Source organism: Poecilia latipinna, unplaced genomic scaffold (assembly GCF_001443285.1).
Source record: "Poecilia latipinna isolate Pla-1442-1.1 unplaced genomic scaffold, P_latipinna-1.0 Scaffold1870, whole genome shotgun sequence".
NCBI classification, from domain to species: domain Eukaryota; kingdom Metazoa; phylum Chordata; class Actinopteri; order Cyprinodontiformes; family Poeciliidae; genus Poecilia; species Poecilia latipinna.
In genome coordinates this window covers 45,799-57,955 of record NW_015114486.1, presented here as the reverse complement: position 1 = coordinate 57,955, position 12,157 = coordinate 45,799, and the positions used below count along the sequence as shown (strand labels likewise).

At 49.5% G+C, this 12,157-nt stretch overlaps 1 protein-coding gene across 1 annotated transcript in view; it reads right to left on the bottom strand.

Annotated features, from left to right (window-relative positions):
- The window catches only part of patj (PATJ crumbs cell polarity complex component), an 86,993-nt gene that overhangs the window by 36,754 nt on the left and 38,082 nt on the right, over positions 1–12,157 (bottom strand). Inside the window, exons 20-33 of the mRNA XM_015014979.1 lie at positions 8,041–8,289; positions 7,879–7,966; positions 7,364–7,427; positions 6,315–6,368; positions 6,177–6,248; positions 5,921–6,098; positions 5,703–5,813; positions 4,812–4,871; positions 4,518–4,617; positions 4,256–4,260; positions 3,244–3,379; positions 1,137–1,333; positions 951–1,042; positions 91–226 (exon numbers count right to left, since the gene is read on the bottom strand). Of these exons, the coding sequence (XP_014870465.1) occupies positions 91–226; positions 951–1,042; positions 1,137–1,333; positions 3,244–3,379; positions 4,256–4,260; positions 4,518–4,617; positions 4,812–4,871; positions 5,703–5,813; positions 5,921–6,098; positions 6,177–6,248; positions 6,315–6,368; positions 7,364–7,427; positions 7,879–7,966; positions 8,041–8,289 (1,542 nt within the window). The remainder of the gene's footprint in view (positions 1–90; positions 227–950; positions 1,043–1,136; positions 1,334–3,243; positions 3,380–4,255; positions 4,261–4,517; positions 4,618–4,811; positions 4,872–5,702; positions 5,814–5,920; positions 6,099–6,176; positions 6,249–6,314; positions 6,369–7,363; positions 7,428–7,878; positions 7,967–8,040; positions 8,290–12,157) is intronic.

Here is a 12,157-nt window from a genome sequence, read left to right as displayed (position 1 = left end):
AAATGTACTTAAGTACAGTAACGAAGTACTTTTTTACTTTTACTTAAGTACATTTTTTGAGTACTTTCTCTACCACTGGTGTGTGGTTACCTCCAGGCCGCCCGGGATTAGGGTGGGCGGGGCAGCAGGAGGAGCAGCAGGAGGAGCAGCAGGAGGAGCAGCAGGAGGAGCAGCAGGAGGCGCCGTTAAAGGAGAAACAGCCATCTGGTTTACAGCGTCGTCGTTTCTAGAGACATAGAAGAAGAAAGTGAAATCAAACAGCTGCTGGTGTTTCTGCAGAAGAAGAAGAAGATGATGTTACGGAGCCACAACAGAACCTCATCATCGTCACTTGACTAGGCCGACCAATCAGGACGTTGCAGGCCGTTTCTGGGCGGGTCTTATTGATGATAAGGACTGAGACCGTTTTCTGGTTCAACGTTAAACAGCAGTTCCTCCTCCTCACCAGCAGGGGCCAGAACCAGAACCAGAACACTACATACTGGGACGTCAGAACCTGCTGATATTCTCAGCCTCCAGGTCCAAACAGAACCACTCAGAACCGCGTTCTGGGTCAAACATTGTGGTGCTGAAGTTGGTGTCTGCTTCAGAGGCTAAAGGGATATTTCACTGTTTTTAAACGGATCAGAACCTGAACAGAACTTTATTCTGACCTGGTTCCATCATGTTGGATCTGGTTCCTCTCAGCTCCGCTGCTGGTTCTGACCGGATGTTTGGGCCCAGGAAGGTTGTTGCCACGGCGATGCTGGCCATTCAGCCATCACCGAGGCAACCTTTACCCAACATGCACCACACAGCGGCAATCCGACCAGGTCACAGAATCGGACCCGGTCCAGATTTAATCCAGGTTAAAGACGGCAGATGCGATATGGGAGCTGTGTTTACACCTGATGGCTTTTCAGGAACAGAAACCAATATTCAGGTTTTCCCAGCATGCCTTGCAGTCCTACCTGAGCAGGATGAGCTTCACCTTGGCGGCGGCGGTCTTAATGATGGCCGACGCGTTCTGGTGGCTCCGCCCATACAGGATCTGGTTGTTGATCTGATGGGCAAACAGGTAATTGACCTAGTTAATCAAACCGGTCCAAACGGGTCAGTCAGGGTGAGGCAGAATCCATTGGTTGGCGCCTCCTCACCTCCAGCAGCTCGTCTCCCACGCGGATCCGTCCGTCTCTGGAGGCCGGCCCACCGGGATGGAGCCCCACCACGAAGATACTGAGTCGGGACCGGTCCCGGTTTCCCGCCAGGCTGAGACCCAAACCCTGCTGGTCCTTCTCCAGGTCCACGCATAGCAGCTCCCCCTGCAGGTCGCCATAACGCTCACAGCAGCGCTCTGCAGCGGACACAGCAGGAGAATGCTTCAGTCACCCGGGCTGCTGGTGGAACCAGCACCGAGGTCCAGAAGGGTCCAGTCCAATCCTCGCTGCGTCCCGCAGGCAGACGGAGCTGAAGGACTGCTGAGATTCCTGATCCGTTTGCTGCTGGAGGACAGCTGAGCACTGCTCACTCCGAGTCAATCAATCAATAATGGTGATGAGTCGTCATACTAACTGAACTGAGCAGCTTCATCAGGCAGAAACAAACCAGTTTCTCTCTCACACACACACACACACACACACACACACACACACACGTTTTTGTCTGGCTATCTTTGTGGGGACTTTCCATTGACTTCCATTCATTTCTACAGCCTAAACCTGACCTTTACCCTTTTCCTAACCCTAACCAACCAAAACTCAATTCATACCTTAGTCCTAACTCTGACCCCTGACCCGACAACAGAGTTTCCCCTTGTGGGGACCAGGCTCCGGTCCCCACAAGGAGCAATTGGTCCTCACAATGTAGTATATGTCAGGAAAATCGTCCCCACAAGGTATTACAAACAAATGCGCGCGCACACACACACACACACACACACACACACACACACACACACGTTTGCATGGCTTGTCTTTGTTGGGACTTTCCATTGACTTCCATTCATTTCTACAGCCTAACTCTAACCAAAACTTAATTAACACTTTAGTCCTAAATCTGACCCCTGACCCAAAAACAGTGCAAGTCTCTATAAAATTTACATTGCCCCCACAACATAAATTTTAATGAGTTAATTTTTACTTTTATTTGGTTAACATTTTACAAGCTTTATGTATATTTAATTAAAATATTACTTGAGTGCATTATTTTTGTACCTCTGGTTGTTAAACTTTATAAAAGGTGATTTGTCAGCAGGACTGAATGTTAAATCATCAAATCATGAAACAAAGTCAAGAGTTAGCTCATTACATAGCAGAACATAACGTCATTATTGGATTTCCATATAGCATTCACTTTCATAGTCGTACAGCTTCAGTAAAAGCTCAGTTACCAAGTTAGTCTTGAAGCTAAATACTTAGCTTGAATCTAATTAGCAGGTAAGTGTTCATTCAGCTAAAGCTAAAGCTAAACATTCAGCTAAAGCTAAAGCTAAACATTCAGCTAAAGCTGCTAATTAAACGGGAAAATGACAGAAACATCCCCAGTAAAAAATTATTGCTTTTCATTTTTGATTTTCCAAACGGCAGTCCGTATTCATCGAGTTGGAGACGACACCACCGTCCGCAAACAGAAATGGATCCACCAGAACTGGACCAGAACAGGTCGCTTCAGATGGACAGGTCAGAACCTGGTGGAGGTGGTATCATGCTGTGGGAAATAATGTCTTGGCTCGCTTTGGACCCATTGGAACCACCTGAGCTTCATCTGAGCCCGGTTACCACCTTAATGGTTCCTGCAACAGAATCTCTGGGGAATGGTTCTGAATGGATCTGGACCCAGAAGAACTCAGGTGGTTCTGGAGGTGAAACGGGCTCCAGCTACAAGCTGTACCTAATAAAGTGCCCAGCTGTGAATCTGCAGAGAAAGCATCTTTAGCTTTCTGAACTCATGGATCCGATTTAGTCTTCCTCACGATGCATCAGAATGTTCTGGAGCGGTTCTGCTGCAGCGACCCGGTTCTGCTCTGAAGTTCTCCAGCAGCAGCTAACAGATCCACTCTCCTCCTGCAGCAGAACCGATCTGCTGCAGCTAATCAGCAGCAGCAAGCAGGGATACGGCAGCGTCCCGACCCGGTTCTGCTGCAGCAGCAGGAAAGGTGACCTCTCACACAGAAAGCACCAGAACAGAGAGAGAGACGGAGAGAGAGAGACGGAGAGAGAGAGACGGAGAGAGAGAGAGAGACGGAGAGAGAGAGTGCTCACTAACCCGGTGGCAGCATCGTCCATGCTCCAGTCCTCACACTCCGACATAAATCCACGGGGGGAGAGACAGTGAGTGAGTGTGTGTCAGAGTGTGTGTCAGAGTGTGTGTCAGAGTGTGTGTCAGAGTGTGTGGAGCAGAACTAACGTCTGGTCTCCTCGTCGGGTCGGCTGCAACACGCAGATCACCAGAAAACGATCCGTTAGTGTGAGTCAGCTGAGCTGCTGTGGAGGAGAGCAGCTCTGCATCACCCGCCCCTCCCCCCTCCTCCCCCACTCCTCCTCCCTCCTCTTCCTCCCCTCCTCCCTCCTCTTCCTCCCCCTCCTGCCTCCTCTCCCCCCACTCCTCCTCCTCCTCTTCCCCCACTCCTCCCCTGCCCCTCCCCCTGCTGATCCAGGGATTCTTTCTGACTTTAATACCTTCAATCCTCTGGTCCAAAAACCAGACCAGAACCAGGACTTCCCTCACCAACCGGGTCAGAAACCCGTCTGGACCCAGTCTTCTGTCTGTGCCTAAATGAATCTGAAGACGCATCAAATTTAATCTGAACTTTATTAAGTTTTAGATCCAATTCTCAGAAACGGACAAACAGAAACCATTCAGAACCAAAGCGGGTCAGGAAATCAGGTTCTGACCCGTTTATTAGATTTAAAATGTAGAATCAGTTCAAATGGAGCATCAGTGGAAGCAAGTAGGAAGAACCTTGATGAAGTTCAGCAGACAGAAGAAATCAATCCCAGAGGGAAGCATCAGATTCCAGCAGAAAACCAGCAAGGAGACCAACTGTTCCCAGTAAAACCAGCAGCCAATCAGCTGCTTGCATCAAAACAATCTCAATCAGCAGCCAGAAAACCCCACAGCACCCCACCCGGCTCAAACACCCCGAATCGAAACCAAGCGCACCAAGACTGGAGCACAGACAGCAGGAAAAGCGAAAAGACTCGACTAGCAGAAACGTCGACTCTGAACGACGACTAGGGACCGACGGAAGGACCGACTAGGGACCGCTGGCTCATACGAGTCCTGGAAGACACAAACAGGTTAACACTCACACGAGTCCCGGAAAACAGGTCAAAGGTCACTCGAGTCCTGGAAGACAGACTATGAAAAGAATCGGATAGACTTGGACTGAGTCCCGGTTCCGATGTCCTCCATGATCCAACTCGGAACCAGAACCAGATCTCTATGCAATCCCAACAGAACCGACATTTACATCAGAACCCATCTGGCCCGATTGTCCTAGTCAGTCCCACAGAACCAGAGCTGGTCGTGTTTCTCACCTTTGACCTTCTGCAGGTGAGCAGTCAGCTCCTGCTCTGATTGGCTGGGAGGCCTGTAGGGTGGGGGCTCTCTGAGGGGGGGCAGGGCTGCCTCAGGTACCTGTGGGAGCAAGAGGGGGGCAGGGAGACATGTGATTGGTCGAGAGGTCCACCTGAGATCCATGCAGGAAGTGAGGTACAGAACAAACAGGAACTTCTGATCCAGCTTCCTGCAGGAGCCGTGTTTCTACACGGCCTGCTGCCGCCCCCTGCTGGCCTCCAGCTGTGTGCGTCTTTCTGAGGCTCGGTCCTTACCAGAGGATCGGTCCGCTTGGCTTTGTGTTTGCTGTAGCTGGAAGCTGTTAGCGACACCGGCTGCAACACAAAAACAAACAGAACCAAGTCAGAAACTGTCACTACAGAACTCTGACTCAGCATAAACAGAACCAGCACTCATCAGAACAGCAGCAAGGGATCTTATTATGTGGCTATTGTTACCATTGCACAATATCTTTAGCATGGTGTTACTGTTAGCATGGTAGCATTAGCATGGTGTGGTTAGCATGGTAACATTAGCAGGATGGGATTACTGTTAGCCTGGTAGCATTAACATGGTGTCGCTAGCAATAAAGTTAGAATGATAGCATTAGCATTGTGTGGTTACTGTTAGCATGGTAGCATTAGCATAATGTGGCTAGCAATAAAGTTAGAATGATAGCATTAGCATTGTGTGGTTACTGTTAGCATGGTAGCATTAACATGGTGTGGCTAGCAATAAAGTTAGAATGATAGCCTTAGCATGGTGTGGTTACTGTTAGCATGGTAGCATTAGCATGCTGTGTTTAGAATTAATATTAATGGGCTGCACATTGGCTATTAGTAGCAGTAGGTTAGGACTGTTAGGACTCACTAAGGTTATGTGTTACCAAGCTAAAATCAATGTTAGCATGCTAACATTGATTAGCATTAGCATGTGGCAGGCTTCCAACTGTTTTATTTTATAACTTTTCCAGATTAAATGTTCATAAATTTCATTTTAATAATTGCATAAACTCCCAACATTTCCAAGTCATTGAATTGCAAATGGCAGCTAAGCCGAGTCCAAAGCAGAAGAATCAATTCATCAGCCTTCAAACATGAATTCATTTTCTGATTTTTGGATAATTTCTGACCCAAACCCGAAAAGTTTTGGTGTGACCCGTTTACCCGCGGCGTCGCCAACAGGCTCTGGACGATGAAGACGACTGGACTCGGAGCAGACTTGATGACGCTCACCGCCTCCTCATGACTCGCCGCTCGCAGGTCCACGCCAGACACCTGAGGAGGAACCAGAGCCAGGACCAGGACTGGAACTAGAACTGGAACCAGGACTGGGACCAGAACCAGAACCAGGACTGGGACCAGAACCAGAACCAGAGCCCTACCTCCAGGATCTTGTCTCCGGTCTTCAGGCAGCGGGTCCGGGCGGCCGGGCTGCCGGCCAGGACCTGCTTGATGAAGATTCCCTTCAGCTCCTCACCGTTCTTCAGACGCTTGATGACATGGCGGCCGCCCACGATGCTGAGGCCCAGAGACTGGCCGTCCTCAGGCCACACCTCCACCCTGAGGGGAACCGGGCCAGACCCGGGTCAGGACAGAGACGGAGAACCCAGTTCAGCAGGTTCTGGTTGTGTGTCCTACCTGCGTGGCGCCCCCCAGTGGCTGAAGGCGGGTGTCTCCTCTCCCTCCCCCTCTTCCCTCTCTGGCAGGTTCCTATGGAAACCAGCTCAGCTGTTAATCTGAAGCTTCCTGGAATCAGCCAATCAGCAGCTGCCATACCTGCGGCCTTGGCTCCGCCTCTTCCTGCTGCCGGCGGTGACAATCCCGACGGACCTGCAGGAGAGGAGAACCTATCATGTTCTGGTTCTGATCGGTGAAACACAGATTGTGAAACATGACCCAGTTCTACTGCAGTGGTTCTGAAACTCCTTCAACATCAAACCGGAGCAGGACCGGAGCAGAACCAGTGACAGGATATTGCTTGGTTTAACCAGCAGGGGGAGCCAGAGGCCAGAGAATCAGCCCAGGAAGAGTCTGACCCGTTCTGTGACCCGGACCGGACCGTCTGAGGAACCACCTCAGCCAGATTTAAAGGTCTGGCTTGTTGAGGTCCGTTTCTGACGCAACAGAACCGGATAATCTGATGCCTTCAGGTGATTCTTAAGATTACTTTGGTTCTTAAAAGGAAGCAAAAATCCTTCAGATTATCCAGTACAAAGGATAATCCCATCAATGCTGTTCTTCTCTCATTTAAACTATTTTACTTGAACAGATTTATGTCAGAATCTTCAGATTATGTTCAGATGAAAACATGATACCAGATAATCTGATGACAATCTGACAATCGCTTTTAGGTTCTGATAAAATAGCATCAGATTTAATCTGATCTGACAATCTAATGACAGTTTGAGGATCTAAAACTAATCTGATGGAAATCTGGAGAACAGATAACTCAGATCAGCTGTTGGTGGAAATTAATCTGAACATCGGTGAGTTCTGGTGTTCCTCAAGGCTCTGTTCTTCTGCCTGATGACATCAACAGTCTGTGGTCCATAATCTAGGTGAGTGGACGGGTCAGAACCGCTGTGCAAGGTTCAGAACCACTGAACTGGGCCCAGAGGTTCTGAGCAACTGGGTTTGAGTTCTGGACTCAGAACAGAGGACTTCCTGTAAAGACAGGAAACGGAAAAGCTGCTTCCCGTCTTCACTTCCAGTCTTTACTGAACTCTGGAGCTGCTGGTCCAGAACCAGTCAAGAACCAGAACCAGAACCAGGAGACACCAGGATCAAAGTGGTTCTGAGAGAGGGACAATCAAGGCGGTACTGACTCGGTGTCGGTGTCGGTCAGAGTGAGATCGGACTCGACCTCGCCGTCCCTGAAGTCGGGCAGACCTGCAGGAAGAGGAAGGAGAGTCAAACCCAAGATGCGGAGCGGAGTTCTAAGAGGTGGAGCGGAGTTCGAAGAGGCGGAGTGGAGTTCTAAGATGCGGAGCGGAGTTCTAAGAGGCGGAGTGGAGTTCTAAGATGCAGAGCGGAGTTCTAAGAGGTGGATTGGAGTTCTAAGAGGTGGAGCGGAGTTCTAAGAGGTGGAGTGGAGTTCTAAGAGGTGGAGCGGAGTTCTAAAACACAGAGTGGAGTTTTAAGAGGCAGAGTGGAGTTCTAAGACGTGAAGCGGAGTTCAAAGAGGCGGAGCGGAGTTGTAAGAGGCGGAGTGGAGTTGTAAGAGGCGGAGTGGAGTTGTAAGAGGCGGAGCGGAGTTTTAAGAGGTGGAGCGGAGTTCTAAAACACAGAGCGGAGTTCGAAGCGGCGGAGTGGAGTTCTAAGATGCGGAGGGGTTCCTCACCCAGGATCAGTTTCCCAACAGATGAGATGCTCTCCAGGTCCGACTTCTGCAGCTCCTCGTCATCCTGAGAGTCTCTCCTCACCTTGAGCTTGAAGCAGAACCTTCCTCAGGTTATAAACACCTCACAAGGTCCAGAACCAGACAGAACCAAACAGAACCAACCTCCTGTGGACCTCCTGCTCGCCCAGCAGACCACAGCTTCCAGTCCTCCCAGGATGGAGGAGGCTTCCTGGGTAGCGAGCTACTCTCCTCTTCATCCTCCTCTTCATCCACAGCCATCTCCAATCCCTCCTCTGCTGGCAAGAGGTCAGAGGTCACAGAGGAGGCATAGCGAGGCAGACCTCCATCCAGGATCAGCTCCGGTTCCTCCTGACAGGAATCATCTGGAAGCTCCAAGTTTTCACTGGGACCCTGAAACAATCAATCGGTTATTAGAGATCAAACTGGACGTGCTGGGCGGTTCTGGTCTCGATCCATCAGAACTAACAGAACCAGAACATCCTCCCAGCAGCCAGATATATTGGAGGTGGTGTGATGATCTGGCATGGAACAAAGATGTTCTGGTCCAGCAGAACCTCCTGAAGGAGAAGATCCAGCCATCAGAACCAGGCCTGAAGCCAGGTTACACTGGGCCAAAACCCTGACCAGCATGTCCCACTCTGATTGACTCAAAGAGGTGTCCTAGTTAAAGTGTGCACCAAGGTGAAGCGACCTGACCTGACCGTTCAGCAGAGCAGAGAGGGTCAAAGGTCATCTAGAGGCATGTTAGCACCAGTTAGAGGGTCAGGCTGGTTCTGAAAACAGAACCATCAGAACCTTTTATCCTGAATCGTTCTCCATTAGCTTCTGTTTGATGTGGTAGATTTAAACGGGTCAGAACCGTAGAACCCGGTTAGGGGGTGAATACTTTTCACAGCTCTTAATAGAACAGCAGAGGGAAGCTCTGGTTCTGGTTCTGACTGGTTCCGATTCTGAGGGAGTGTGAGGACAGAGAAAGTTCTGCTGAACTCCTCTGGACATCAGAACTTGGCGCCGGGCCCGGTCCGGCCCAGAGCGCCTCCTCAGCACATCCTGAGGGATTCTCCTGCTCCCTCCAGGAAATATTAATGGCAACACTTAGGCTAATTCCCCGCCGCCTCGTCCTCAAGGACTCTGCCGCCTCATTTGGACCGGGGAAGCGGGCCCGGCCCGGGAAGCGGGCCCAGTCCAGCCGTAATGGAGGTGAGGAGCAGACGGCGGCTAGCGCTCTGCAGACTGATGACTGCTGGCCTCATCCTGAAGATTTAAAGATGCGGCGTTTAATATCCTCCCATTAGACGATGAGATGATGACGAGCCGGCCCGGCCCGTTTACAGCCAGGAGGGAGACGATGCACACACAGAGGGTCCTGCAGAGGTCGGGATGATTAAAACCGACCCATGTAGGTGCTGGAGGACAGGTCCAAACGGACCCATCAGAACTGCTGGGGGGTCCGGCGGTTCTGATGGGTCCCCCAGTGTTTCCAGGAGAGTCCAGGAAAACGGTTCTGACCCAGAATGGAACAACGTGCTGAAGTGGACCGGGCCGCTTCAGCTGAACTCCATCTGAACCCTGGAACCGGTCCAGAACCAGTCAGACTCTGTCCTGGCTCCGCCCCCTCTCAGAGTAATCAGATTACTGCAGCAGCATTGGCTGGTGCAGGCTCCGCCCCCCTGCGACCTCCAGGAGTTAACGAGGCGCGGCGGCGGAGCGGGGTCCCTCTCTGGTCATCCTGACAACGATCTACAGAGACGGGTCGGAGCCGACCCGCAGAACTTTATGGAGAGACATCAGGGAGCGGTGAGCCGTGAAACGACTTCAGCTGAATGAGGCGCATGTAAAACAGGAAATAAAGAGGAAGAGGAGGAAGACGCCTGGCAGGGACCAGAACAGCTCAGGGTTCTGGTTCTGGTGTTCAGATCAACTTTTCTACACAAAATAACTGAATAAAATGTTGATTTGATCCATTAATAATCTGTGATTTTAAATATATGAACGAGGTCAGAACCAGAACCCGGGTCAGTAAAACGTGTTTGGAAGCCGTCTCTGTTTTTTTATTTTGCACGGCTGAAGGTTTTAATTCTAATCCGATCTTCTGACTAAACTGATGACATTTTCAGTTCTTTTCCGTTTTTAGGACATAAAATCATTTTCTAACAAACTGCATTTATTAAATGTTGCAAACTGAACAATAAGCACTGATGAGATTAATTATGTCTCCCTCTGCTCCCCTCCACATCTGGGAAACGTTCTAATGCTGGTTTGCATCCATAGTTCAGAAAATTCACCTGAGAAAAACCAACGAGACTTTTGGATCATCGACATGAAGCATTGGAAAGTCAGACAATGTTTGTGACTCATGAAACAAGCAGTAAACATCACAACTGATCAAATGCCATCATGTAGATGGTCAATACTCAAATATGTGGATCAACGGTCCAGTCAAAGTAAACTCTGAGCAGGGTGGATTTCCTCTCCTTCACCCAGTGCTTACTGGAAACAGCCAATCAAGGATCTTAGAACTGTCAATCATGCCTGTGCGCTCTGCCAGGCTGCAGCTTCTCCCCCTTAGCAGAGCCTGCCCTGAATGCTAAGCTAGTTAGCATAGCTACTGATGATGGTGTATAAACGGTTTTCCTGCAACAGGAAGTCGTTTCTCCTCCATTAGCACATTTAGCAACACGTACATAAGCTTGATTGAGAGCACTATGTCCCACCTCTCAGCTCTGATTGACTGTTTTTGGTACCTTTCTTCAGATAGCACCTCAGGGTTTCAGCTGGTTGGCAGTTTTCTGGAAGTTTGTTCCAGATCTAGGAGCAAAGAAGCCGAATGAGGCTCCTGGGTCAGGTTCTGGTTCTGGATGTAGAGCAGAACCTGGACCAGGACCAGAACTGTTGATCCATCAGTATTTTAAAGTCGACTTTCCCACTGAAGGTCCTGTCCGCCTCCCTGCTGGCAGAGCGAGGGTACTACAGCGTTTCTGATTAACAAACCGTAGAGAAAAATTTTCATTTTAATTCGTGAAAAATGTTGCTGACCACCATCCAGAGGCTCTGAGGTCAGTGTGTCCTCAGTGGGGACATGTTGTCCCAACCGGCTGTGGCTGGGAAACTGCTCCCCCTGCTGGCGGATGTGGTTCTGCCAGCAGGTTATTACTGTTATTTGCTTTGTGCATCAGGAGCTGAGATGGAGCAGAGGGAAGCAGAACGTTTCTGGAGCAGCAGCAGCAGTACTGCAGTAACAGAGTACTGCAGGACTCTATGTACCGACACGATGGGGGGGGCTGCATGTCCTCACAGCAACCCCCCCGTCCTCCTCCCTCCGGCCGCCTCACTTAAAGAAAGATGCTGCGGGTTGAGCTGATGGAGCACTTTATAGCATCGAGCCATGGCGCTGAGTCAGCAGAGGGAGAGGAAGGTGAAAGAGAGGAGAAGATGAAGGGGGGAGGAAGAGGATGACGAAGTGAAGGGAAGCAGGACGACAGAACAAAGAGCGAGCTCTCAGAGTGATTACTGAGGCTTCAGCTGCTGCTCTCTGGACTGGGAGAGACACTTCCCAGTCTGAGACCCACTGGAACACCCCACTGGGAACTGGGAGCAACCAGCAAACCCCCAGTTAGGACTCCAGGCTGACTTCCTGTTCCAACATGGCCGCAGCAGGAGGCAGCAGCGGTGAAACATGTCGGTCTGACACGAGATGGATGTTAGAGCGCCTGCAGCACGCAGAGCCTCATTATGGAAACGAAAACTTAAAATTACAACTGGTAGCAAATTTTGCTTAATGGAATTTTAAAAATTGGACGATTCTGCAGATTTTTCTCCGTCATAAATATTTAAATAATTCACTTAATCTTTAGAAGAAAGAAATGAACATTTTATTGGCTGAAATGCAGTAACATAATTAGCTGATTAATTGGATGAAGAGCTGATCAATAGATTTTGTCATAATGTGAACCAGGTGAAGCTAAAACTGCCACAAGAGGAATTTGGTAGAACAGGTTTACAGACAAAGAAAGGTTGTTTACTTAAATGTAAAATGTTTACATTTATATGTACAGTTTTGTTTTTGCTCCAACTGTGTAGAGTCTGTGTACTCCAGTTATCAATTCACTGATTTCCAAATTATTTGCAGAAGATTTCAATAATAATTTCAGTTCTACTTAGATTATGTTTGTAAATGATACTGCGGGCCATCTCTGTTCAAATCCCGATTCCTTTAACTCAGTGGTCCCCAACCTTTTTATTACCACGGACCGGTCAA